At 57.3% G+C, this 22,091-nt stretch overlaps 2 protein-coding genes across 5 annotated transcripts; one reads left to right on the top strand and one right to left on the bottom strand.

The window, feature by feature from the left end:
* Window positions 1–496: 496 nt before the first annotated feature.
* On the top strand, window positions 497–12,623 carry HOMER3 (homer scaffold protein 3). Of its 2 annotated transcripts, none has more exons than XM_024238120.3 (10): window positions 497–674; window positions 2,673–2,753; window positions 2,839–2,995; window positions 3,239–3,370; window positions 7,296–7,403; window positions 8,645–8,766; window positions 9,563–9,719; window positions 10,070–10,186; window positions 10,284–10,370; window positions 12,198–12,623. In XM_024238120.3, exons 2-10 carry the CDS (start codon window positions 2,740–2,742, stop codon window positions 12,387–12,389), a joined length of 1,086 nt encoding a protein of 361 aa, XP_024093888.1. In that variant the 5' UTR covers window positions 497–674; window positions 2,673–2,739; the 3' UTR covers window positions 12,390–12,623. The 2 variants fall into 2 exon arrangements, with proteins under 2 accessions (XP_024093888.1, XP_024093889.1); XM_024238121.3 differs by lacking the exon at window positions 497–674 and adding an exon at window positions 1,419–1,878.
* Window positions 12,624–13,199: 576 nt separating this feature from the next.
* Window positions 13,200–22,045, bottom strand: DDX49 (DEAD-box helicase 49). Of its 3 annotated transcripts, none has more exons than XM_024238383.3 (14): window positions 21,688–21,855; window positions 21,497–21,619; window positions 20,872–20,995; window positions 19,828–19,913; window positions 19,612–19,733; window positions 19,058–19,245; window positions 18,827–18,967; window positions 17,201–17,276; window positions 16,811–16,887; window positions 16,532–16,629; window positions 15,133–15,207; window positions 13,976–14,064; window positions 13,794–13,865; window positions 13,200–13,702 (listed from the first exon to the last, which is right to left on the bottom strand). In XM_024238383.3, exons 1-14 carry the CDS (start codon window positions 21,800–21,802, stop codon window positions 13,514–13,516), a joined length of 1,575 nt encoding a protein of 524 aa, XP_024094151.3. In that variant the 5' UTR covers window positions 21,803–21,855; the 3' UTR covers window positions 13,200–13,513. The 3 variants fall into 3 exon arrangements, with proteins under 3 accessions (XP_024094151.3, XP_009251286.3, XP_002828993.3); XM_009253011.3 differs by having other exon boundaries at window positions 21,524–21,619; XM_002828947.5 differs by lacking the exon at window positions 21,497–21,619 and having other exon boundaries at window positions 21,688–22,045.
* Between the last annotated feature and the right edge of the window lie 46 nt (window positions 22,046–22,091).

Genomic DNA, 22,091 nt, shown 5'->3' with positions numbered 1-22,091 from the left:
AGACCCACTGCCCCCTCCCCAACCTCACTGGGCCACCCATGTCAGCCCGGGAGTGACCTGACCTCCCTCACAGGCCCAAAGTTATGACCTCAGGTAGTGGGGACAGAGGCAGCTGTCCCCTGAGAAGGTGACAGGAGGGTGAGGTCACATCGCTGTCCCTGCAACTCTCTCCATCTGCTTCCTATCTCTCCGCCTGTCTCCCCCGTGTCTCTGTTTCTGGGTCTCTTTGTCATCCCAGATGTCCCTCTCCGTCTGTCTTTCTGTCCCCACCCTCTGCTCCCAACCTCGACCCCACGCAACCCCCCCCATCCCCCTCCACCGCCCCAGCCCCCTCCCCCAATCCTCCGTCCCTTCCCCAGTCCCGGCCCCCGCCCTTCCCCCCTACCCCTCCCCGTGCAAAAAGCCGGCAGGGGGCGCAGCCGGGCGGCCTTGGCGGCCCGGGGAGGCGGGGCGGGCGGCGGCCGCGTCGGGACCGGCCGCGATGGGACCGGAGGCGGCGCGGGCGGCGGCGGCGGCGGCGGCGCAGACAAAGGCGCGGGCGGCGCGGAGGGCGGCGCGGAGGGCGCGGGCCCGGGAGCCAGGGAGCGAGCGGGGCGCCCGGCAGCGCGGAGTCAGCGCCGCGGGGGCCGCACCCGACTCGCGCCTGGACACTCGCGGGGCGCCGACCTGGCAGGGTGAGCCCGGCCTGCCGAGCCTGCGCCGGGAGCGCGGGGGCCTCGAAGTCCCAGGGCCAAGGGGAGGGCGTGGGGGTTCCCCAGAAGTTCCGGACCCGGGACTGGGAGCGGCGTGAGGGGTCCCCAAGTTCCAGGGCTGGAGGGAGCGCGGGGGTCCCGAAGTTCTGGATTCAGGGTCTGAGAGGGGACTGCGCGGGAGGTTCCCAAAGTTCTGGACCCGGCGTTGGAGGAGGCTGCGAAGAGGTCCCCAAAGCTGCGGACCTGGGGTGGGGTACTGGCGTGGGAGGGGTCCGGACGTCCCGGACCCAGGGACTGGTGGGGGGGCAAGGGGTCCTCGAAGTTTAGGAGTCTAGGACAACGCGGAGGACCGGGGTCCCGGACCCGGTTAGAGGAGGAGGCATGGAGGGAGTCCCCGGAGTTACCGACCTGGGGTTGGAGGAGACAGAAGAGGTGTCCCCCTAAGTTCTGGACCCAGGGACAGGGGGCGTCGCGGGAATCTCGGAAGTTCCAGGGTCAGAGCGCGCGTCCCGGAGTTGGGGCGTGCACTGGGTGTCCTCCTGCCTCGGGTGGGGATGGGATCCTGAATTAATATTAACTCCCCCGTCCCCCGTACTGGGGTGCATGGGATGGGGCCTCATCCACCGGCCAGATTGGGGATCCCGGGCACCGGGCGGTGTCGGACCCCCCTCCGGGAGCCCTGTGGCCGGCGGCATCCGAGGCGCATGACTAGTTGGTGAGTAACTTTCCCCAAACGCTGCAAGTCGCAGCAGGAGCTGCCGGACCGGAAGGGCCTGGGTTCCGAGGACCCCTGTGTTCCCCAACTCCCACCCGGCGCAGGACCCGCTCCCAGTCCAGGCCAGAGCTGCCGCCCCACCCCCACTCAGGGGCTCCGGTTTCAGACCCTGTGACCAGGACAGCAGCTGCCCAGGACAGGATGGGGGGGGCATCTCCCCTTTGACCACAGAGGCCGCTGGGCCGGGGCTTCCCCTCCCCCACCTGTCTTCCCCCTCCTCCAAACTCCTCCTTGGTCCCCTGCACATTCGGGGTTGCTGAATGGCCCAATGGGGAGGTTGGGGAGCCCTGGTCTCCCAATGTGGATTCTGCTCCGCCCCCCATGGTGGGCATTGGGATTGGCTGTTTGTCTACTTCTTGTCTTTTTAACTTGGCTGGGGGCTCCTTGGGGATTTGGACTCTGGACTTCAAGGTGTGCCTCTGCCCTAGGGTGGGAGCTGCTGGGGGTGGGGTCCCTCTGCAGGGTGTAGTGGGGAACTGGTCTCCTGGTACCACACACCTCTCAATGGCCCATTTTTTGATGGAGAGCCCCGCTCTGGCCAGTCATGGGTGAATGTGGTGGAAAGAACTCAGCAGAGATTTGGCCTCCACAGCTCAGCCCAGGATGGAGGGGACTTTACGGGGGTGCAATAACCGGGACAATTTACATCTGGATGTCAGCGGCCACCAGGCTCCTCTCAGAGGGCCATCTCCTGTACAGGGTGTTGTGGGGGCTTCCCCTAGACAAAGAAAGATGGGGTCCGCTTGCTCTGAGTTATCTATAATAATTATCTTGCCTTTTTGTTTCTTTTTATAATTTCTTTCTTTTTTGAGACAGGGTCTCACTCTCTTGTCCAAGCTGGAGTGCAGTGGCGTGACCATAGCTCACTGCACTGCAGCCTTGACCTCCTGGGCTCAAGCGATTCTCCCACCTCAGCCTCCCGAGTAGCTGGGACCACAGGCACATGCCACCACACCCGGCTAATTGTTTAAATTTTTGGTAGAGATGGGGTCTCTCCACGTTGCTCAGGATGGTCTCGAACTCCTGGGATCAAAGGATCCTCCTGACTCAGCCTCCCAAAGCACCAGGTGTACTTTGGGCCTCTCCTGCCTTTTTGATTGAAAGTTCCATGATGGGCACACCTGGTGATGGGTCCTGAGATGGAACCTGCTTGGCCTCCCTCAGCCTGGCCTGAGGGACACTCATAGTCCCTCCTCTCTCCCTAGAGGCCAAACCAGTGCTCCTGCCTCCTCTCTGGCCGCCCCCTAGAGCCTGCCCATCCCAGCCTGACCAATGTCCACAGCCAGGTGAGCTCCCACTTCCCCCAGCCTGGCCCTGAGCTTTCTAAGTGGGGGGTGCCTGGCCCCAACCAAACACCCTCTCCCCACACAGGGAGCAGCCAATCTTCAGCACACGGGCGCACGTGTTCCAAATCGACCCAGCCACCAAACGAAACTGGATCCCGGCGGGCAAGCACGCACTCACTGTCTCCTATTTCTACGATGCCACCCGCAATGTGTACCGCATCATCAGCATCGGGGGCGCCAAGGTCCGGGTGGGGTCTGGGTGTTGCAGAGGCACCAGGAGTGCTGGTGACAACCCTGGGTCTGGTGGCTGGCTTGCTGTGTGCCCAAGGGATGGGAAACCCTGAGCCTTCCCAGGCCCTAGTCTCTATCCCCTGAAATGGTTCAGAGTAAAGACCTTCAAGACTCTAATACAAGGTGATACCTGGGGGGTTTCATGTTTGTTAGTATCTGTCCCATCGACCTTGAACTTTGTTCCCTGACCCTAGGCCATCATCAACAGCACTGTCACTCCCAACATGACCTTCACCAAAACTTCCCAGAAGTTCGGGCAGTGGGCGGACAGTCGCGCCAACACAGTCTACGGCCTGGGCTTTGCCTCTGAACAGCATCTGACACAGGTGGGCCAGGTGATGGGGAGAGTGGAGGGAACGGATGAGACTGGGCCCAAGTCTTCTCCTGGGCTCACTCTGGGATCTTGGGCAGGTCCTCTGTCTTCCCATCTGCAGGATGGGATTGTAGGATGAGATGAGACTGAAGCCCCTTTAAGCTTCCCTGGTTTGATTCCTAGTTCATTTTTCTGTTTGTTTGTTTGTTTGTTTGTTTTTTGAGATGGGCTGGAGTGATCTTGGCTCACTGCAACCTCCACCTCCCGGGTTCAAGCGATTCTCCTGCCTCAGCCTCCCAAGTAGCTGGGACTACAGGAGTCCACCACCATGCCCGGCTAATTTTTTGTATTTTATTAGAGACAGGGTTTCACCATGTTGGCCAGGCTGGTCTCGAACTCCTGACCTCAAATGGTCTGCCCGCCTCGGCCTCCCAAAGTGCTGCAATTACAGGCATGAGCCACTGCACCTGCTCTTGAGTCCTAGTTCTACTGCCTCTAGCTCTAATTTTGGACACACCCTGCTCCTCTTTGGGACATCAAATGGGTGGCTGGGCTGGGCTGGGCACTTTCCCACATGCCCCAGCAATATCTTCATCCTCACCTCCCTCCACCCTGTGCCGTCTCTATACTTCCATTATTATCTTTATCCGTGGTTTTGTTGATGATGAGCGCTTTCACGAAGATCTTCTTCTTCTTTTTTTTTTTTTTTTGGAGATAATGCCTTGCTCTGTCCCCCAGGCTGGAGTGCAGTGGCACGATCTCGGCTCACTGCAACCTCCACCTTCCGATTCTCCTGCCTCAGCCTCTGGAGTAGCTGGGATTACAGGCACCCGCCACCTCGCCCAGCTAATTTTTGTATTTTTAGTAGAGATGGGATTTTGTTGGCCAGGCTGGTCTTGAACTCCTGACCTCAGATGATCCACCTGCCTCGGCCTCCCAAAGTGCTGGGATTACAGGCATGAGCTACCACACCAGGCTTTCTTTGTTTTCTTCTAGAAGCTTTAGAATTTACCTTTCTTTTTTTTTTTTCCCTCCCTCCCTCCCTTCTTCTTTTTTTTTTTTTTTTTAACAAGATCTTGTTCTGTTGTCCAGGCTGGAGTGAAGCAGTGCAGTCATGGCTCACTGTAGCCTCAAACTCCTGGGCACAAGGGATCCTCCCACCTCAGCCTCCTGACTAGCTGAGACTATAGGCACATGCCAACATGCCTAGCTAATGTCTTTATTCTTATTTTTATTTTTTGTAGAGACAGGATCTCACTATGTTGTCCAGGCTGTTCTTGACTCCTGGCCTCAAGCAAGCCTCTCACTTTGGCCTCCCAAAGTGCTGGGATTACAGGCTTGAGCCACTGCACCCAGACAATTTACTTTTTTTTTTTTTTTTGAGACGGAGTCTCGCTCTGTTGCCCAGGCTGGAGTGCAGTGGCGTGATCTTGGCTCACTGCAAGCTCCGCCTCCCAGGTTCGCACCATTCTCCTGCCTCAGCCTCCCAAGTAGCTGGGACTACAGGTGCCTGCCACCACGCCCGCCTAATTTTTTTTGTATTTTTAGTAGAGACGGGGTTTCACCATGTTAGTCAGGATGGTCTTGATCTCCTGACCCCGTGATCCACCTGCCTCAGCCTCCCAAAGTGCTGGGATTACAGGCATGAGTCACTGCGCCCGGCCCTGACAATTTACCTTTCTAATTTACATCTTTTTTTTTTTTGGAGACAGAGTCTAGCTCTGTTGCCAGGCTGGAGTGCAGTGGCCTGATCTCGGCTCACTGCAACCTCTTCCCTCCAGGTTCAAGCAATTCTCCTGCCTCAGCTTCCCAAGTAGTTGGGATTACAGACACACCACATGTGGCTAATTTTTGTATTTTTACAAAATTCTTGTTTTTAAAATTTTTGTATTCTTAGCAGAGACAGGGTTTCACTATGTTGGCCAGGCTGGTTTCAAACTCCTGACTTCAGGTGATCCGCCTGCCTCAGGCTCCCAAAGTGCTGGGATTACAGGTGTGAGCCACTGCGCCCGGCCTAAAAAATCATTTATTTATATTTTTTTGAGACAGAGTTTCGCTCTTGTCCCCCAGGCTGGAGTGCAATGGCGCGATCTCGGCTCACCGCAACTTCCGCCTCCCCGGTTCAAGCGATTCTCCTTCCTCAGCCTCCCAAGTAGCTGGGATTACAGTCACGCACCATCATGCCCGGCTGATTTTGTAATTTTAGTAGAGATGGGGGTTCACCATGTTGGTCAGGCTGATCTTGAACTCCTAACCTCATGATCCACCTGCCTCGGCCTCCCAAAGTGCTGGGATTACAAGCGTGAGCCACCACACATGGCCTTATTTATTTATTTTGAGATGGAGGTTTGCTCTGTCACCCAGGCTGGAGTGCAATGGCACAATCTCGGCTCACTGCAGCCTCCACCTTCTGGGCTCAAGCAATTCTCCTGCCTCAGCCTCCCAAGTACTAGGATTATAGGCGCCCACCACCATGCCGGGCTAATTTTTATGTTTTTAGTAGAGATGGGGTTTCACCATGTTGGCCAGGCTGGTTTCGAACTCCTGACCTGAAATGATCCGCCCGCCTCGGTCTCCCAAAGTGCTGGGATTACAGGTGTGAGCCACCGCACCCGGCCTAAAAAATTATTTTTAAACTAAGGAAATTTATTTTAAGACCGGGGTGGTGGGGGGAATCATATCCTATCCTAACTGGAAAACTAGTATTGCTTTGTCATAAATAGGTGGTAAATGTAAACATGTAAACATTTAATAAAACAAAAACAAGAATGAGATGATTACTTTCTCATTGACTTCTGATGTCTCTCAGAGCCTGAGACCTAATCTCTTTGTTATAAAGGAATAATAACAGGTGTTAAAGACAGATTAGCACCCACCTGAGGCTCTCTTTGTTGAAATAGCCCTGATAAAGATTAAAAGGGACCTGACGTGTTGGCTCATACCTGTCATTCTCACACTTTGGGAGGCCGAGGTGGGTGGATCACGAGGTCAGGAGTTCGAGACCAGCATGGCCAATATGATGAAAACCCATCTGTACTAAATACAAAAATTAGCTGGGCGTGGTGGTGCGGGCCTGTAGTCCCAGCTACTCGGGAGGTTGAGGCAGAAGAATCGCTTGAACCTGGGAGGCAGAGGTTGCAGTGAGCTGAGATGGTGCCACTGCACTCCAGCCTGGATGACAGCGAGATTCCGTCTCAAAAAAAAAAAAAGGATGGGTGCTGTGCCTGTAATCCCAGCACTTTGGGAGGCTGAGGCAGGCGGATCACTTCAAGCCGGGAATTTACGATCAGCCTGGCCAACATGGTGAAAACCACATCTCTACTAAAAATATGAAAATTAGCCAGGTATGCTGGTGCATGCCTGTAATCCCAGCTACTCGGGAGGCTGAAGCAGAGGCTGCAGTGAGCCAAGATCATGTCACTGCACTCCAGCCTGGGCAACAGAGCAAGACTCCATCTCAAAATAAATAAATAAATAAAAATAACAGGAAAAGGGCCATTCTGGGGAACACGGCTAGACCCCATCTCTAGAAAAAATTAGCCAGGCATGATGGCACACACCTGTAGTCCCAGCTCCTTGGTGGAGGGGTAAGGTGGAAGGGTCACTTGAGCCAGGGAGGTCAAGGCTGCAGTGAGCCAAGATCATGCCACTGCACTGCAGCCTGGGTGACAAAGTGAGACCCTTTCCTAAAAAGAGGAAATGAGAATTCCTTTCCCTTTCTCAGTGTGGCCCAGTGTATTTAAATGCCACCTCTGTGATCTGATGCCACCTGCCCACCCACCGTGGTACATCATTTTTCAAACTTTCTCTCCTTCTTCCAAGGTGTGTGATAAGGGGATGGGTACAGTTCGAAAGTGGCGGGGCTGTCACTGAGTGATGGTGACCTGTTTGGGAGGATGGGCTGGGGTTTTACTGTCTTTTCCTCCCCACTCCCTTAGTTTGCTGAGAAGTTCCAGGAAGTGAAGGAAGCAGCCAGGCTGGCCAGGGAGAAATCTCAGGATGGCGGGGAGCTCACCAGTCCAGCCCTGGGGCTCGCCTCCCACCAGGTCAGCACTCCCTACTCCCCTATGCCTGCCTGGGCACCTGTGAGTCAGCCAGGCGCTCAACTGATATTGGGGGACCTTGATATTGGGAGACCGGGGCACTCTGCTGGTCCTCAAGACCCAATGCTTCCAGATGACCTAAAAGACCCACGGCAGGGACCACGGAGGAGCAGTGTGGAGCGTGTCATAGAGGGTCTGGACCTTGCCTGGGGCCGGTGGGGTGCACCCAGTAGGTCCCAGTAGCAAAACCAGCTCAGATGGCCGGATGGAAGACTAGAAATTGAAATGGCTAAGTGTGGCCGGGCGCGGTGGCTCACGCCTGTAATCCCAGCAATTTGGGAGGCTGAGGTGGGAGGATCACTTGAGGCCAGAAGTTCGAGACCAGCCTAGCCAACATGGTGATACTCCCTCTCTACTAAAAAATACAAAAATTAGCCAGGCGTGGTAGCATGCACCTGTAGTCCCAGCTGCTCGGGAGGCTGAGGCAGGAGAATCGCTTGAACCCAGGAGATGGAGGTTGCAGTGAGCCGAGATCGTGCCACTGCACTCCAGCCTGGGTGACAGAGTGTGACTCTGTCTCGAAGAAAAAAAGAAAGAAATGGCTAAGTGTGAGGCAGAACAACGAACTGTCCCTGCGTGTTTTCCCACATTAATTTATTCAGCATTATTTATTGAGCACCTGCTGTGTACCAAGCCCAGGGCTGTGCACAGGGGTTGCAGAGATGAAAAAAGCATGAGCCTCCAGCTGCTGCCTCCACTGGGCTGCAGTGGCGTTGGCCTCTTGCAGGGCACCCGCCGGCTTGTCTACGCCCAGAGCCAGTGGTCCAGGCAGTGGGGTTGCTCATGAAACACGAATTCGGCCTGGGCAGTGCTTCCTGCTGAAATCCTAAACGGGATGTTGAAGTTCGGCCGCAGGGAAGGGAACAGCAGGGAGCTGTCCGATTGTCCCCCTCCCCTACCTTATAGGTTCCAAGTATCTTGGTTTAGACTAACCTGCATCAGACTTGCTCCTGGGGGTGGTGAAAACCCAGGAAGGCAAGGTTGAGGGCGTGGGCATGGAACTCCCAGCCTAGGGGCCATAGGAGGGTGGGTGAGGTGGGGAGGGACACACTCTGGATCCTGTGCTGTGAAGGACCTGCTTAGGGTGCATAGGTCAATTGCACCCCCGATGTGACGACCCCAGTCACATCAGCCTTGATCCCAGCTGATGTGGGGTCGTGACCTACTCTTTTCCCCGTGCATAGGTGCCCCCGAGCCCTCTCGTCAGTGCCAACGGCCCCGGCGAGGAAAAACTGTTCCGCAGCCAGAGCGCTGATGCCCCCGGCCCCACAGAGCGCGAGCGGCTAAAGAAGATGTTGTCTGAGGGGTGAGGGGCGGGACTTGGGGGCGTGGCAGGGGCGGGGGGCAGGGGTAGGGGTGGGGGACAAGGAGGCGGTTCTCGGAAGCCAAGGGAGTGCCAGGACGGTGGGATCTAACTGTGGACTCAAGACCTGGGGAAGGGGACGAGGATCTGAATGCTGCCCCATCCGAGCCGACCCCGCCCCTACCCTGCGTTGGCCACGCCCCTCCGTTTTGACCCCCACACCTGTCTCTTCTCGCTGCTAACCTCGCCCCGTCGATGCCTCTCTGGGCTTAGGATAACCACCCTGACCACGCCCCCATCGGCTGACTCTCCCCAACCCCCCATCCCTCCCTCAACATTCCACAGTGTCACTGGGCGGTCTCCACGTGCCCCCTTCTTTGACTCAGTCCTCGACAAGACCCCGCTTCTGCGGGACTGCCCCATCCCTAAGCTCAGCGCTCATTGTCGCCACGTCCCCAGCCCTGCGTGGCCCTGACTCCGTGCCCTAGCCCAGAGCCACCCCTCCTCTGGCCCCGCCCCCTAGCCCGGCATCGCCCGTGACTCCGCCTCACCCCAGCGCCACCCACCCTGGCCCCGCCCCCTACCCGAGCATTGCCAATGACTCCGCCCCCAGCCCAGTGCCACTCCACCCTGGCCCCGCCCCCTAGTCCAACTTTGCGCCCGACTCCGCACCTTCGCCAGCCTTCGCCCTGACCTAAGCCCAGAGCTATCCCACCCCTGGCCCCGCCCCCTAGCCCAGCATCGCCCGACTCCGCCCCCCAGCCCTGTGTCACCCACTGCCGACCTCGTGTCCCTGCAGCTCCGTGGGCGAGGTACAGTGGGAGGCCGAGTTTTTCGCACTGCAAGACAGCAACAACAAGCTGGCAGGCGCCCTGCGAGAGGCCAACGCCGCCGCAGCCCAGTGGAGGCAGCAGCTGGAGGCTCAGCGTGCAGAGGCCGAGCGGCTGCGGCAGCGGGTGAGGGCACCCCTCCCTCCGAGAGACCCCCACCTGGCCCGGGCAACTGTGGAGCCCGCGCCTCCGCAGTTCCCATCTGCCCTGGGTTCATGGACTGGCTGTGTGACCTCAGCAGGTCACTGACCCAGCCTCAGTTTCTTGCTCTGTAAAATGGGTTTGAGACAATGCCAACCTCAGAGGGTGATCAGAACCTAAAGTCCAAGCTGTGAAGAGGGGGGTGGTGGCACCAACCAAGGAAGTTGGATGCTCGGTCCTGGGCGTGGCCAGACAGGAGGCAGATTCCCTAGAGGTTGGGCAAGCAACGGAGAGTGCAGGCGGGGGCGTTAGAGGCTGCTATTCCTGTCCCACAGGTGGCTGAGCTGGAGGCTCAGGCAGCTTCAGAGGTGACCCCCGCCAGCGAGAAGGAGGGGCCGGGTCAGGGCCAGTCGCTGGAACAGCTGGAAGCTCTGGTGCAAACCAAGGACCAGGTGAGTGCCAAGTGTGGTTCCTGGGCCTCGCCTTCCCTCACCTCCTGCGGGAAAGCCAGGACCCCCGCAACAGACCCTGGGAACTCTTCTCCTCTAGGAGATTCAGACCCTGAAGAGTCAGACTGGGGGGCCCCGCGAGGCCCCGGAGGCTGCGGAGCGCGAGGAGACTCAGCAGAAGGTGCAGGTGTGTGTGGGCACCAGGAGGTGGGGTGATGGTGGGTGACAGTCACCTCAACAGACAATCAGGACGATATCTACCTAAGACGATAAAGTATTGAGAGGCCCGGTCCCGTGGAAGGCCTGATGCCCAGCAGGTGCCGTGTGAACAGTGGCTATTGGTACAGTTTCATATCCATCTATGGGTTCAACAAGCAATGCTTGAGTCCCTGCTGCATTCCTATGCCAGACCCCATCAATTCCTCCTGTTCTCAGCCTGAGATCACAGAGCCTGCGTTGGAACCAGGTCTGGCTTGGCTTGGCTTTTTTTTTTTTTTTAATTCTTTGAGATGGAGTCTCGCTCTGTTGCCCAGGCTGGAGTGCAATGGCACGATCTCAGCTCACTGCAACCTCCACCTCCCGGGTTCAAGCAATTCTCCTGCCTCAGCCTCCTGAGTAGCTGGGATTACAGGCGCCTGCCACTACACCCAGCTAATTTTTTGTATTTTTAGTAGAGACAGGGTTTCACCATGTTGGCCAGGCTGGTCTCAACTCCTGATCTCATGATTTGCCCGCCTCGGCCTCCCAAAGTGCTGGGATTATAGACATGTGCCACCATGCCCGGGCATTTTTTGTGTTTTTAGTAGAGATGGGGTTTCCTCATGTTGGCCAGGCTGGTCTCGAACTCCTGACCTTGAGCAATCTGCCCTCGGCCTCCCAAAGTGCTGGGGTTATAGACATGTGCCACCATGCCCGGGCATTTTTTGTGTTTTTAGTAGAGATGGGGTTTCCTCATGTTGGCCAGGCTGGTCTCGAACTCCTGACCTTGAGCAATCTGCCCTCGGCCTCCCAAAGTGCTGGGATTATAGGCGTGAGTCACCACGCCTGGCCTTGGCTTGGCTTTTGCTAAAGGCTTTATCTGAGAAATGTTCAGGGGGTACTTTTTTTTTTTTGAGACGGAGTCTCTCTCTGTTGCCCAGGCTGGAGTGCAGTGGCGCAATCTCGGCTCACTGCAAGCTCCGCCTCCCAGGTTCGCTCCATTCTCCTGCCTCAGCCTCCCGAGTAGCTGGGACTACAGGTGCTCGCCACCACGCCCGGCTAATTTTTTGTATTTTTTAGTAGAGACGGGGTTTCACCATGTTAGCCAGGATAGTCTCGATTTCCTGACCTCGTGATCGCTTGCCTTGGCCTCCCAAAGTGCTGGCATTACAGGCGTAAGCCACCGAGCCCGGACTTTTTTTTTTTTTTTTTTGAGATGGAGTCTCACTCTGTCACCCAGGCTGGAGTGCAGTGGCGTGATCTCGGCTCACTGCAAGCTCCGCCTTCTGGGCTCAAGCGATTCTCCTGCCTCAGCCTCTAGAGTAGCTGGGACTACAGGTGTGCACCACCATGCCCAGCTAATTTTTGTATTTTTAGTAGAGATGGGTGTTTACCATGTTGGCCAAGCTGGTCTCGAACTCCTGACCTCAGGGGATCCACCTGCCTCCACCTCCCAAAGTTCTGGGATTACAGGTGTGAGCCATTGCTGGGCATGGTGGTGTATGCCTGTAATCCCAGCTACTTGGGAGGCTGAGGCACGAGAATTGCTTGAACCTGGGAGGCGGAGGTTGCAGTGAGCCGAGATCACGCCATTGCACTCCAGCCTGGGTGACAAGAGCGAAATTCCATCTCAAAAACAAACGAAATGAGGGCAGAAGCTAGGCCCCTGTGGGGTGTGCATTTTATTCCTGGTGTGATGGGCACCCTAGGATGGCTCTGGGCGGAAGAGGGACATGAAGGTGGTCAGACTCTGGACGCCTCGGGCAGGACTGGTGATTTGTTGGGGCCCCCAACCCTGCCCACCCTTTCCTGGCAGGACCTGGAGACCCGCAATGCGGAGCTGGAGCACCAGCTGCGGGCGACGGAGCGCAGCCTGGAGGAGGCACGGGCAGAGCGGGAGCGGGCGCGGGCCGAGGTGGGCCGGGCAGCGCAGCTGCTGGACGTCAGGCTGTTTGAGCTGAGTGAGCTGCGTGAGGGCCTGGCCCGCCTGGCTGAGGCTGCGCCCTGAGCTGGGGCTGGTTTTCTATGAACGATTCCGGCCTGGGATGCGGGCCAGGCTGCAGGCGACATAGTTGGGCACATTCGTCCTGGAAAGGGACTGGGGGTCCCAACTTAGCCCTGGGTGGGCTGGGCCGGGCTGGGGTGGGCCCCAGTTGGCTCTGGCTGTTGGCAGCTTGGGGGCTGTTTTTGAGCTTCTCATTGTGTAGAATTTCTAGATCCCCAGATTACATTTCTAAGCGTGGCTGTGTGTGTGTGGTATGTGGGTATCTGGGCACCTAACATGTCGCTGGCCCCTTTCCCTGCCTCTTTTTGGGTGCCCCTGAATCCACGTGGCAGTTATAAGCCACTTGCAGATGAGGGGTGAGGCTTGGAGTCCGAGGGAGGTGCCCAGGCCACACAGCCAGGAACCTGGCTCTGGTGTCTCTCTGCCTGTCCCCTTGGGCTTAGCCCACATTGTCTGGCCAAGTTTGGACTTTCATGGCCCCTTCACTCTGGCCACAACCCCCAGATGTGGCCAGGTGGGTGGCCAGGGAAACTCATAGCTGTGCCCATTTGGCACAGAACTGACCTCACCGAAGCCTCACAGCTGCCTCCGGAGAGCAGGGCAGTTGCTATGCCCATTCTCCGGGTGAGAAAACTGGAAGCCCAGAGAAGGGGCTTCAGGACCCAAAATCCCATGGCCGTTCGAGCAGGTAGTTTGTCTGCAAAACTTTGGGCCTGCCTGGTGGAAACGGACGTGGTGTTCTGGGCAGACACCTGAGAAACACCAGAGGCTGCACTCCACCTCTCCTGTCCCCCTGCTCTTCAAAAGTCAGACTGAGGAAGTCAAAAGACCCGTTTATTGAGCACCTCCTGTATGCGGCACCCCTGGGGGGTGACCTTGGGTTGGGGTCACAACCTCCCGGTCATGTTCTTTCTTCCCCTGCAGCCTGAATCTTGGCCAAGGCTCGGGGAAGGGGCCAGCCAGTGGTTTCGGGGCAGAGGAGCAGGGCCCGTGCAACATGAGCGCCCACGGGTTCCGCTGCGGGGCACTGGGTAGGCCCCCGGGAAGGGCCGCTGCCCCCAAGGAAGGTTCCTCCAACCCTCAGCTCCATGGAAGAGTCCAGGACTGGGCAGATGGCCGTGTGGGGCTCAGGCTGGGCCCTGGGAGGGGACTGGGCCTGAGTGGGACCCAGGCGGGGTCCTGGGTGGACGCCCCTTGTGGCCAGCCCTGCCGGCCTTCTGTCGCTTCAGCGTCTCCTCCACCTTCTCCTTGAAGCGCCGGTTCTTCTGCTTGATCTTGGCCAGCTCGGCCTTGCGCTTGGCCTCCAGGTCAGGGTCCTGGCACAGGGAGGACCAGGGGATGGCTGAGCTGGTGGCCCCACCCAGGGAACCTGGCCACCCACCCCCTACCTGCCGGCTCGGCCCTCACCTTCCCCTCCAGGATCAGCTGCTTCCGTTTGTTGATCTCCTTCTTTTCGTCAAAGTGGGCCGCCTCCAGTTTCTGGTGGGGGAAAGTGGGGTAAGGAGATGCTGGTCACGGGGGACCCACCTGGAAGGGAGCACCCCCGGCCCTGGAGAGCACCTTAGTCCCCGCCCGCCTCTGACACTCACGATCTCACACTCTCTTCGCACCACGTTGACCTGCGTGAGGATCTGTAGCACCTCGGCCTCTTCCACGGAGAATTCCTCTAGCTTCTTCTCTGTGGGGACAGCAAAGCCGGGGGTGGGGGTGGGGAGGAGACGTGACACGGAGAGGGAGTTCAGCCAAGTAGTGAGTTCCCCATGCTGTGGGGTATGCAAGGCCATCTGGGGTCATATCAGGTAAGGGTCAGCTGAGCAAGATCAGGGATTTCTGAGGTAAGGAAGGTACGGACCGCTGTCTTTCAGAGTCTCACGGTCACCCAAGCTGGAATGCAGTGGCACTATCTTGGCTCACTGCAACATCCGCCTCCCGGGTTCAAGTCATTCTCGTGCCTCAGCCTCCCCTCCCAATTTTTTTTCGGTGTTAGCAGCATTATGAGTTTAACCATGAATATTAATTTCTTGCAAACAGTGTCCTTTAAAATCCAGATATTTTTTTCTTTTTTTTTGAAGACAGGGTCTTACTCTGTCGCCCACGCTGGAGCGTGGTGGCTCAATCAGGTCACTGTAGCCTCCGCTCAAGCAATCTTCCAACCTCAGCCTCTTGAGTAGTTGGAACTACGGGCGTGTGCTGCTAGTTTCTGTATTTTTTGGAGAGGCAGGGTTTCTCCACGTTGCCCAGGCTGATCTCAAACTCCTGGGCTCAAGTGATCCACCCACCTCGGCCTCCCAGAGTGCTAGGATTACAGGTGTGAGCCACTGTGCCTGGCCAAGTCCAGATGTTTCTAAATTTCAGGACAGTCTATGCAGTGATCAGAAATACCTAAGGAAGTGTCTGTCTTGGCTGCATATGAAACCACTCCCAGGGGTTTTTAGCAGGCCCAGACCCTGTCAATGGGGCCTCTGACATCTCAGGGACCTTCCACACACCTCAGTCTGAGAAACCCAAGTCCCCTCCTGACTGATGTGGCTTTCAGCTGCTGGCGGCAACTATGGGGAGTTTGTTTCAATAAATGGGCAAAAGAACTTGTTTTGGGGGTGCCTAGGGAAGGAAGCCCCAGCCTAAATCTGCTCACAGGAGCAGGCCAGCTGGTGTCTCACAGGGGAAAATGAGTCTCACCCCAAGGTGCCCACCTCTGCCCACCCCACCCCTCCTTCTCCACCCACCCCTCCCCCACCCCACTCACTGATCTGCTCCTCAATGGCGTGCACCAGGTGGATGTCATACTGTGTCACCAGCGTGATGGCCTGACCCTGCCGCCCTGTGGGGATGTGCCAGTTATCTGCTATGTGCTGGGGGTCAGGACATGGGGCAAATAAGGGTAGATCCTGACAGCTGCGCAGCTCAGGGGTCCTCCTGGAGATGCTGAACAAGGGCTTGTGCTTGGGAGGGATCAGCCCAGAGTGTCTGGGCTTGACCCCAAGCAGGACCACTGTGTGGAGGACGGGTCGCTGGGGGGAGGCAGGTCTGCCAGTCTGGCCTTACACAGGAGTTAGTTACTGCCCGATTTCCCTTTTTGGCTTGGCTGCCAGGGAACCAAGTCTAAGTAATGCCAGCCATTAGCCCTGACGGGCCTCAGCCCAAGATCTCTGCTTGCTGCTTCTGTGACGGTGACTAGGGCCGAAACTGCACTGATGGTGGACAAGGTCCGTGACGCTCATGGCAGCCCCACGTGGATGTCACCATTTTCATTATCCGCCATGTGAGGTCTGGGGAGCGGAAGTAACCTGCCCAGCACCACAGGGTCAGGATAGAAGGTCCAGGCCCAGTCTGACCCCAGCAACCACATCTTTCCTGGCTCCAGAACTGAGAGCATCTCATGGACACCGTGCCCCTCCCTGACGAGGCAGCAGCAAGTAGTGGGGGCTGGGGCTGTGTATGCACTCTCCCGGGGGGCAGCCCCACACTGCTCAGTTCATCACCTGGCTTGGGTGAAGGCAGCATCTCACTTGCGTTTGCTTTATTTTACATTTTTATTTTATTTACTTATTTTAGTTTATTATTATTTTTTGAGAAAGAGTCTTACACTGTCGCCCAGGCTGGAGTGCAATTGTACGATCTCCGCTCATTGCAACCTCCGCTTCCCGGGTTCAAGCAATTCTCCTGCCTCAGCCTCCTGAGTAGCTGGGATTACAGGCGCCCTCCACCATGCCTGGCTAATTTTTTTGTATTTTTAGTAAGACAGCATTTCACTATGTTGGCCAGGCTGGTCTCGAACTCCTGACCTCGTGATCCACCCTTCTCGGCCTCCCAAAGTGCTGAGATTACAGGCGTGAGCCACCGCACCTGGCCTATTTTATTTTATTTTTTTGAGACAGAGTTTTGCTCTTTTTGCCCAGGCTGGGGTGCAATGGTGCAATCTCGGCTCACTGCAACCTCCCAGGTTCAAGTGATTTTCCTGCCTCCGCCTCCCGAGTAGCTGGGATTCATCTTTGCTTTAGAAAGGACAACTCCCCAACTTGCAAACATGGCCCCGAGTAGCTCTCATCTGTGGGCTGCACCCTACCCACGGCCTACCACCTGAATTTGCTGGGCAGGCTGGAGGGACAGAGGCCCAAGGCTCGGCCTCCCCCTCCACTGCTCACCTGCACGTGCTGTCCGGCCGACTCGGTGGATGTAGATCTTGGGGAGCCCGGGGGTGTTGTGGTTGATGACCACCTGTACCGTAGGGATGTCCAGGCCCCTGGAGGCAGAGATGGCTGGTCAGCTCCACTGACATGGGGGGAAACCGAGGCTAGGACTCACCCAGGGTCACTCAGCAGGGAGGCTGGGGCTGCCTGACATGCCTGAGGTCAGCCTTCTCATCTCTGGGGCTTTGTAGTAAAAGAGGGAGTGCCCTTGGCAGGGGACTGGGGGCTGCTCACCGGGAGGCCACGTCTGTTGCAATCAGGATCCGGTAGATGCTGGACTTGAACTTGGCTAGGGCGGCAAAGCGTTCTTTCTGCACAGGGTTGGGAAGAAAATCAGGAATGCATGAAGGCAGGGTTTTCTGTGTGAGGCCTGGGGACAGGGTGGAGGCCAGGACAGTCCCCAGCCGTCCATTGAGGAAGATGGCCATGAGAAGTCAGACCAGGACAAATGAATGACGGCTAAAAGAGACATGGTCAGGGAGGGCCTCTCGAGCTGCGATATTTTGGGACCAGAAGAGACCAGGCAGCAGGAAGAAGGCACCCGGCAGAAGGAAGGATCGGGGCCAATGTCTGAGGTGGGGAGGTGTCCCAGGGTAAGGCTGGCGGGCCCCGGGGTCGCCTCACCTGCTTCATCATGGAGTGCAGAGCCACGGTGGGGAAGCTGAACTTGCGCAGCATCATGCACAGAATCTGGCAGGTCCTGGCGGGAAGGATGTGCCTGTCAACCCCTCCACCTCTCAGGTTCTGGGAAGGTGTTCCTGCCCCCACCCACTCAAGACACCTAGCATGTCAACCCCTCCACCTCTCAGGTTCTGGGAAGGTGTTCCTGCCCCCACCCACTCAAGACACCTAGCACAGTGGCCTCATGCAGCTTAGAAAGGAGAGGCAGCAGGCCAAGCACGGTGGCTCACGCCTGTAATCCCAGCACTTTGGGAGACTGAGGCGGGTGGATCACTTGAGGCCAGGAGTTCAAGACCAGCCTGCCCAACATGGCAAAACCCCATCTGTACTAAAAATACAAAAATTAGCCAGGCATGGTGGCATATGACTGTAGCCCCAGCTACTCAGGAGGCTGAGGCAGGAGAATTGTTTGAACCCAGGAGACAGAGGTTGCAGTGAGCCGAGACTGCGCCATTGCACTCCAGCCTGGGGGACAGCGTGAGACTCTCAAAAAAAAAAGAGAAGAGGCAGGATGAGGGTTGGCAGACGCCTCGCCTGCCTGATGTCCTCTCTGCTGATCCCTCCCTGGAGCTGGAACTGACAAGAGTTGGCCCTGGGACTGCAGGGCTGCAAGTCTGGAAACTGACTTGCTAGGGGTGGTCACTGTTACCAAGAAGGCCAAGAAGGAGCCAGCAGAGGAAAACAGAGGAGAAAGAGCAGCACAGGGAGAAAGGATGGGGACCATCACATAAGCTGCTGGATCCTGCCGTGCCTGACAGCCACCCTACAGCCAAACTTTTCTCTTTTTCCCTGAGACAGTCTCGCTCTGTCTCCCAGGATGGAGTGCAGTGGCGCGATCTCGGCTCACTGTAACCTCCACCTACCGGGTTCAAGTGATTCTCCCGCCTCACCTTCCCCAGTAGCTGGGACTACAGGTGCTCGCCACCATGCCTGGCTAATTTTTGTATTTTTAGTTGAGATGAGGTTTCACCACGTTGGGCAGGCTGGTCTCGAACTCCTGACCTCAGGTGATCCGCCTACCTCAGCCTCCCAAAGCGCTGGGATTACAGGCGTGAGCCACCGCGCCCAGTCCCAGCTTTTCTCTTCTGGGAGGTAACACGTTTAAAGCGCCTTGATTTCCGCCCTTCTATCCTGGCTCGTGCTGGCAGAGCCTCCAGCTTCTCCATGACCTTCCCAAACAGCTCAATGAAGAAGATGTGAACTGCCCTCCCCAGGGGTCTCTGTCTGCGCAGACGCACACCAGGCCTGTTAGTTGTCACAACTTCCTCTGAGATGGGACTAGATGCCCAGGAAAGCTCAGTGACACCCCCAGAACACAGCGAATGGGCTGCTCAAACAGCTGCTTGCAGGGGTTTCCTGGCCCTTCCATCAAGGGCTGGGCTGAGGAACCCCTAAGGCCGGCTGCACCTTCAGATTGAGGGATCTTGGCTCCTTGAGGGAAGCCCCCATGACCTCCAGGCTGAGCAGAGGCTGGGGAGTGCTGAGACTGGCTGTGTGTCCCAGACCAAAGACATCGGGCCACCTCCTCCCTTGAAGGGCGGTGGGAGGGGAGAGGCGGGCCCCGCTCACTTGCACGTGTTGGTGAAGATGATAATGGACCAGTCCTCGTGCTCATCCTGGAAGCGCTGGATCAGGTGGACCAGATAGGCGTCCTTGACCTTCTCAGGCACCAGCAGGTAGCGCTGGTCCAGCTGCTCCACGGTGCTCACCCTGGGGATGGACAGGTAGACCGCCACGCCTCAGTGTCCCTGTCTGTAGGATGGGGCTGCCCTCCCCACGCTGTCTGGGCTGTGGACTCACGGGGCCTGTGCCTCCCAGAAGAAGGGCTGGTTGGTGGCCAGGCCCTGCAGCTCCCGGAGCGTGTCGGTCAGCGTGGCGCTGAACAGCAGTGTCTGCCTGTGGGCTGGCACGGCTGCCAGGATGGCCTCCAGGTCCACGGTGAAGTCAGTGCAGCCCTGTTCCAGCAGCCGGTCTGCCTCATCCATCACCTGCCGTGCCAATGGGGGCAGGGGTGAGGGTGCCATACATGGCCCTGGGTCTTGGACACTCCTGAAACAGGCCTCTTTGAGAGGCGTGGACGTGGACCCTATGCCCTGGAGTACCTCCTTCCAAGGGAGGCCTGCCCCTCACCCAAGTCTCAGCAAGGCCCTACCCCCAAATAACATTGCTAGGACTGGGCCCCCTCTTGCTCTTGTTGGTCCTTGAACGGTCCTTGTCACTGTTCCTAGCATTTTACCGGACAGTCTAAGGGACATACGTTTCCTAAATGGATGAGATGGTGCCCCAGGCTCTGATGCTGGGCCTGGAGGCTCCGAGCCCAGCTCCTGAGGTCTGCAGGGGCGGGGCGAACTCACCAGGAAGCGGATCTTCTTTATACTAAAAGTGTTGGAGCTGCGCAGGTGATCTGCCAGGCGCCCCGGCGTGGCGATGACCACGTGCGGTTTCCGAGAGAGCTCCAGCGCCTGGGCCACCATGTCTGGGGAACAGAGCATGAGAGGCAGGGCTGGGCAGGTGGTCCAAAGCTGCTAGGGTCCCATGCTGGGGCTTCCCCCGCCTCCCAGCTCCCATACCCATGCCACCGACGATGATGCAGTCTTTCAGCCCTAGAGGCTTCCCCAGGACCCGGAACTGCTCTGCGATCTGGTAGGCCAGCTCCCTGTGGGTGTGAAGGGGCCAGGCTGGGTCAGGTAGTGGTTCTGGGCCTGCCCCCCATTCCCCTCTCCATCCCCAGGGTTCCTCCCTGAGCTCCCAAGCTCCTGACTTGCCCGGTCCTGTTCACAAAGGCTCTGATGCTGAAGCCTTGGAGGCCGTTGTGGCCCCTGCCCCCTCGCCAGGCTCAGCCTGGAACATCCCTCCTTCACCAGCCCAACCCAAGCTGGCCTCAGCATCTCTTCCTATCCCAAACCTGTGCCTTCTCCCAGTTCGCCTCTCAGCAATGGCCTCACCACCAGCCAGTTGCCCCAGCCAGAGGGTCTCAAGCATCAGCCTCCTTTCTGCCCCCAACCAACTCTGTCCTGGCCTCTGCCTGGCCCACGACCTTTCCTGCTCACACACCCTAGAATTAATTCTAACACTCCGCCTGGCATTCAAGGCCTTTCTCAAACTGGCTCCAATATGCCCAGGCCCCAGTACCCTTTCTGCTGCCTGCCTCTTTCTTTCTTTCTTTTTTTTTTTTGAGACAGAGTTTTACTCTTGTTGCCTAGGCTGGAGTGCAATGGCGCGATCTTGGCTCACCGCAACCTCCGCCTCCTGGGTTCAAGTGATTCTCCTGCCTCGGCCTCCTGAGTAGCTGGGATTACAAGCATGCGCTACCATGCCCAGCTAATTTTTTGTATTTTTAGTAGAGACGGGGTTTCTCCATGTTGGTCAGGCTGGTCTGGAACTCCTGGCCTCAAGTGATCCGCTCACCTGGAGCTCCCAAAGTGCTGGGATTACAGGTGTGAGCCACTGCACCCGGGCCATCTTGTTTAACTCTGCAGGACCCCTAAGAAGTGGGTAGCAAGATTTTCATCCTCATCTCACATGTGGGAAAAAGGCGCTCAGAGAGGGAAAGGTGCTTGCCCAAGAGAGCACAGCTGGTTAACCCATACCCAGGAGGACTGCTGGGGGCTCACCTGGTGGGTGTCAGGACGAGGCAGAAGATGCCATAGGGATCCTCAGACAGCTTCTGCAAGATGGGAAGGACAAACGCTGCTGTCTTCCCACTGCCTGTCTTGGCACAGCCCAAGCAGTCTCGACCTGGGTTGGAGATAAAGCAGCATCAACACCCTCCATGTGTGGACAGCTGGGTTTCAGAGACCTGCCCAGGACACACAGCCAGTGAGTGGCAGGCTGGACTGGAACCCATATCCATTTGACCCGAGATACCCACAGCTTCCCACCACCTCATTCTAACTCCGTCCAGGAGCACGTGAACTTGCGGAACCCAGAATTCCCTTCCCTCAATGCATCTTGTGCTCCCTGTTGACCCCTTCATTTGTTTATTTAATCCCTGACTTGTCACTCTTAGGCTTCCTGTGGGCCTCTCTTTAATGGTCAAACTGGGTTGGGCTAGAGGAGCAATCACAGAACCAAGGAGTCCTGGATCTACCAGCAATTTTGAGAGCCTCAAATTCTATTTGTAAAATAAAGATAGCAGTACCAGGTCTGCAGGATTTTGCGATACTATCTTTTAGTCATTCATCAAACCCTCCCTGTGCTGAGACTATGAAAATTTCACACATTACATCACTTGCGTACGGACACAAAGCGAGTCAGTCATGCAACCTAAATGCCAACACTGTCCAGTCGTCCTCCGGAATCCCGGATCTCCTGTAACGTCCGAGGTTGCCCTTCGCCTCGTGGGACCGGAATGAGCAAAGGCTGCGAGAAGGGAAAGGAGTCGAGAAGAGCGCAGACGCCTCTTGGGGAAGGCCCCAGGCCATACTCACCCTCCAGGATGGCTGGGATGCAGCCGAGCTGCACGGGCGTGGGCTGCTTCAAACCCAGCTGCCGACATTGTTCCACGAGCCACGATGACAGCCCGAGCTCCGCGAAGCCTGCCATCCTTGTGGCCAGCCGTGTAGGGGCCCGTGTGATTCGCGCTTCCGGCGCGCACCGACGACGTCACGAGAAAAATCTTCCTGTTTATTGGATCTGCCTCCTGCGAGGTCCCACCCTCTCCGGCTCCCTCAGCCCATTCCCAGCCTCGACCGCATCCTTATCCTGTTTCCCCGGATCCCATTGGCTTGCAGAAACACACTACAATTCCCGAGATGCTCTGCGTGACGCACTTACGTCTTCCGCCCCCTTGCTTATTATTGTGGAGCTTCCCATTGGCTTATTTCGCCGCCAC

This window comes from Pongo abelii, chromosome 20 (genome assembly GCF_028885655.2).
Source record: "Pongo abelii isolate AG06213 chromosome 20, NHGRI_mPonAbe1-v2.0_pri, whole genome shotgun sequence".
NCBI classification, from domain to species: Eukaryota; Metazoa; Chordata; class Mammalia; order Primates; family Hominidae; genus Pongo; species Pongo abelii.
The sequence above is the reverse complement of the archived record's forward strand: the minus strand, read 5'-3'. Positions and strand labels throughout refer to the sequence as shown.

Excerpts from the sequence above, each read along its gene's own strand:
- DDX49 (XM_024238383.3), bottom strand. The coding sequence starts at position 21,802 with ATGGCAGGCTTCGCGGAGCTCGGGCTGTCATCGTGGCTCGTGGAACAA. Across the intron at positions 21,620-21,687 it reads CATCCCAGCCATCCTGGAGG|CCTTTGCTCATTCCGGTCCC; the intron begins GTGAGTATGGCC and ends CCCTTCTCGCAG. Across the intron at positions 19,246-19,611 it reads TAAAGAAGATCCGCTTCCTG|GTGATGGATGAGGCAGACCG; the intron begins GTGAGTTCGCCC and ends TTGGCACGGCAG.
- HOMER3 (XM_024238120.3), top strand. Across the intron at positions 7,404-8,644 it reads TGGGGCTCGCCTCCCACCAG|GTGCCCCCGAGCCCTCTCGT; the intron begins GTCAGCACTCCC and ends CCCCGTGCATAG. Across the intron at positions 9,720-10,069 it reads CCGAGCGGCTGCGGCAGCGG|GTGGCTGAGCTGGAGGCTCA; the intron begins GTGAGGGCACCC and ends CCTGTCCCACAG.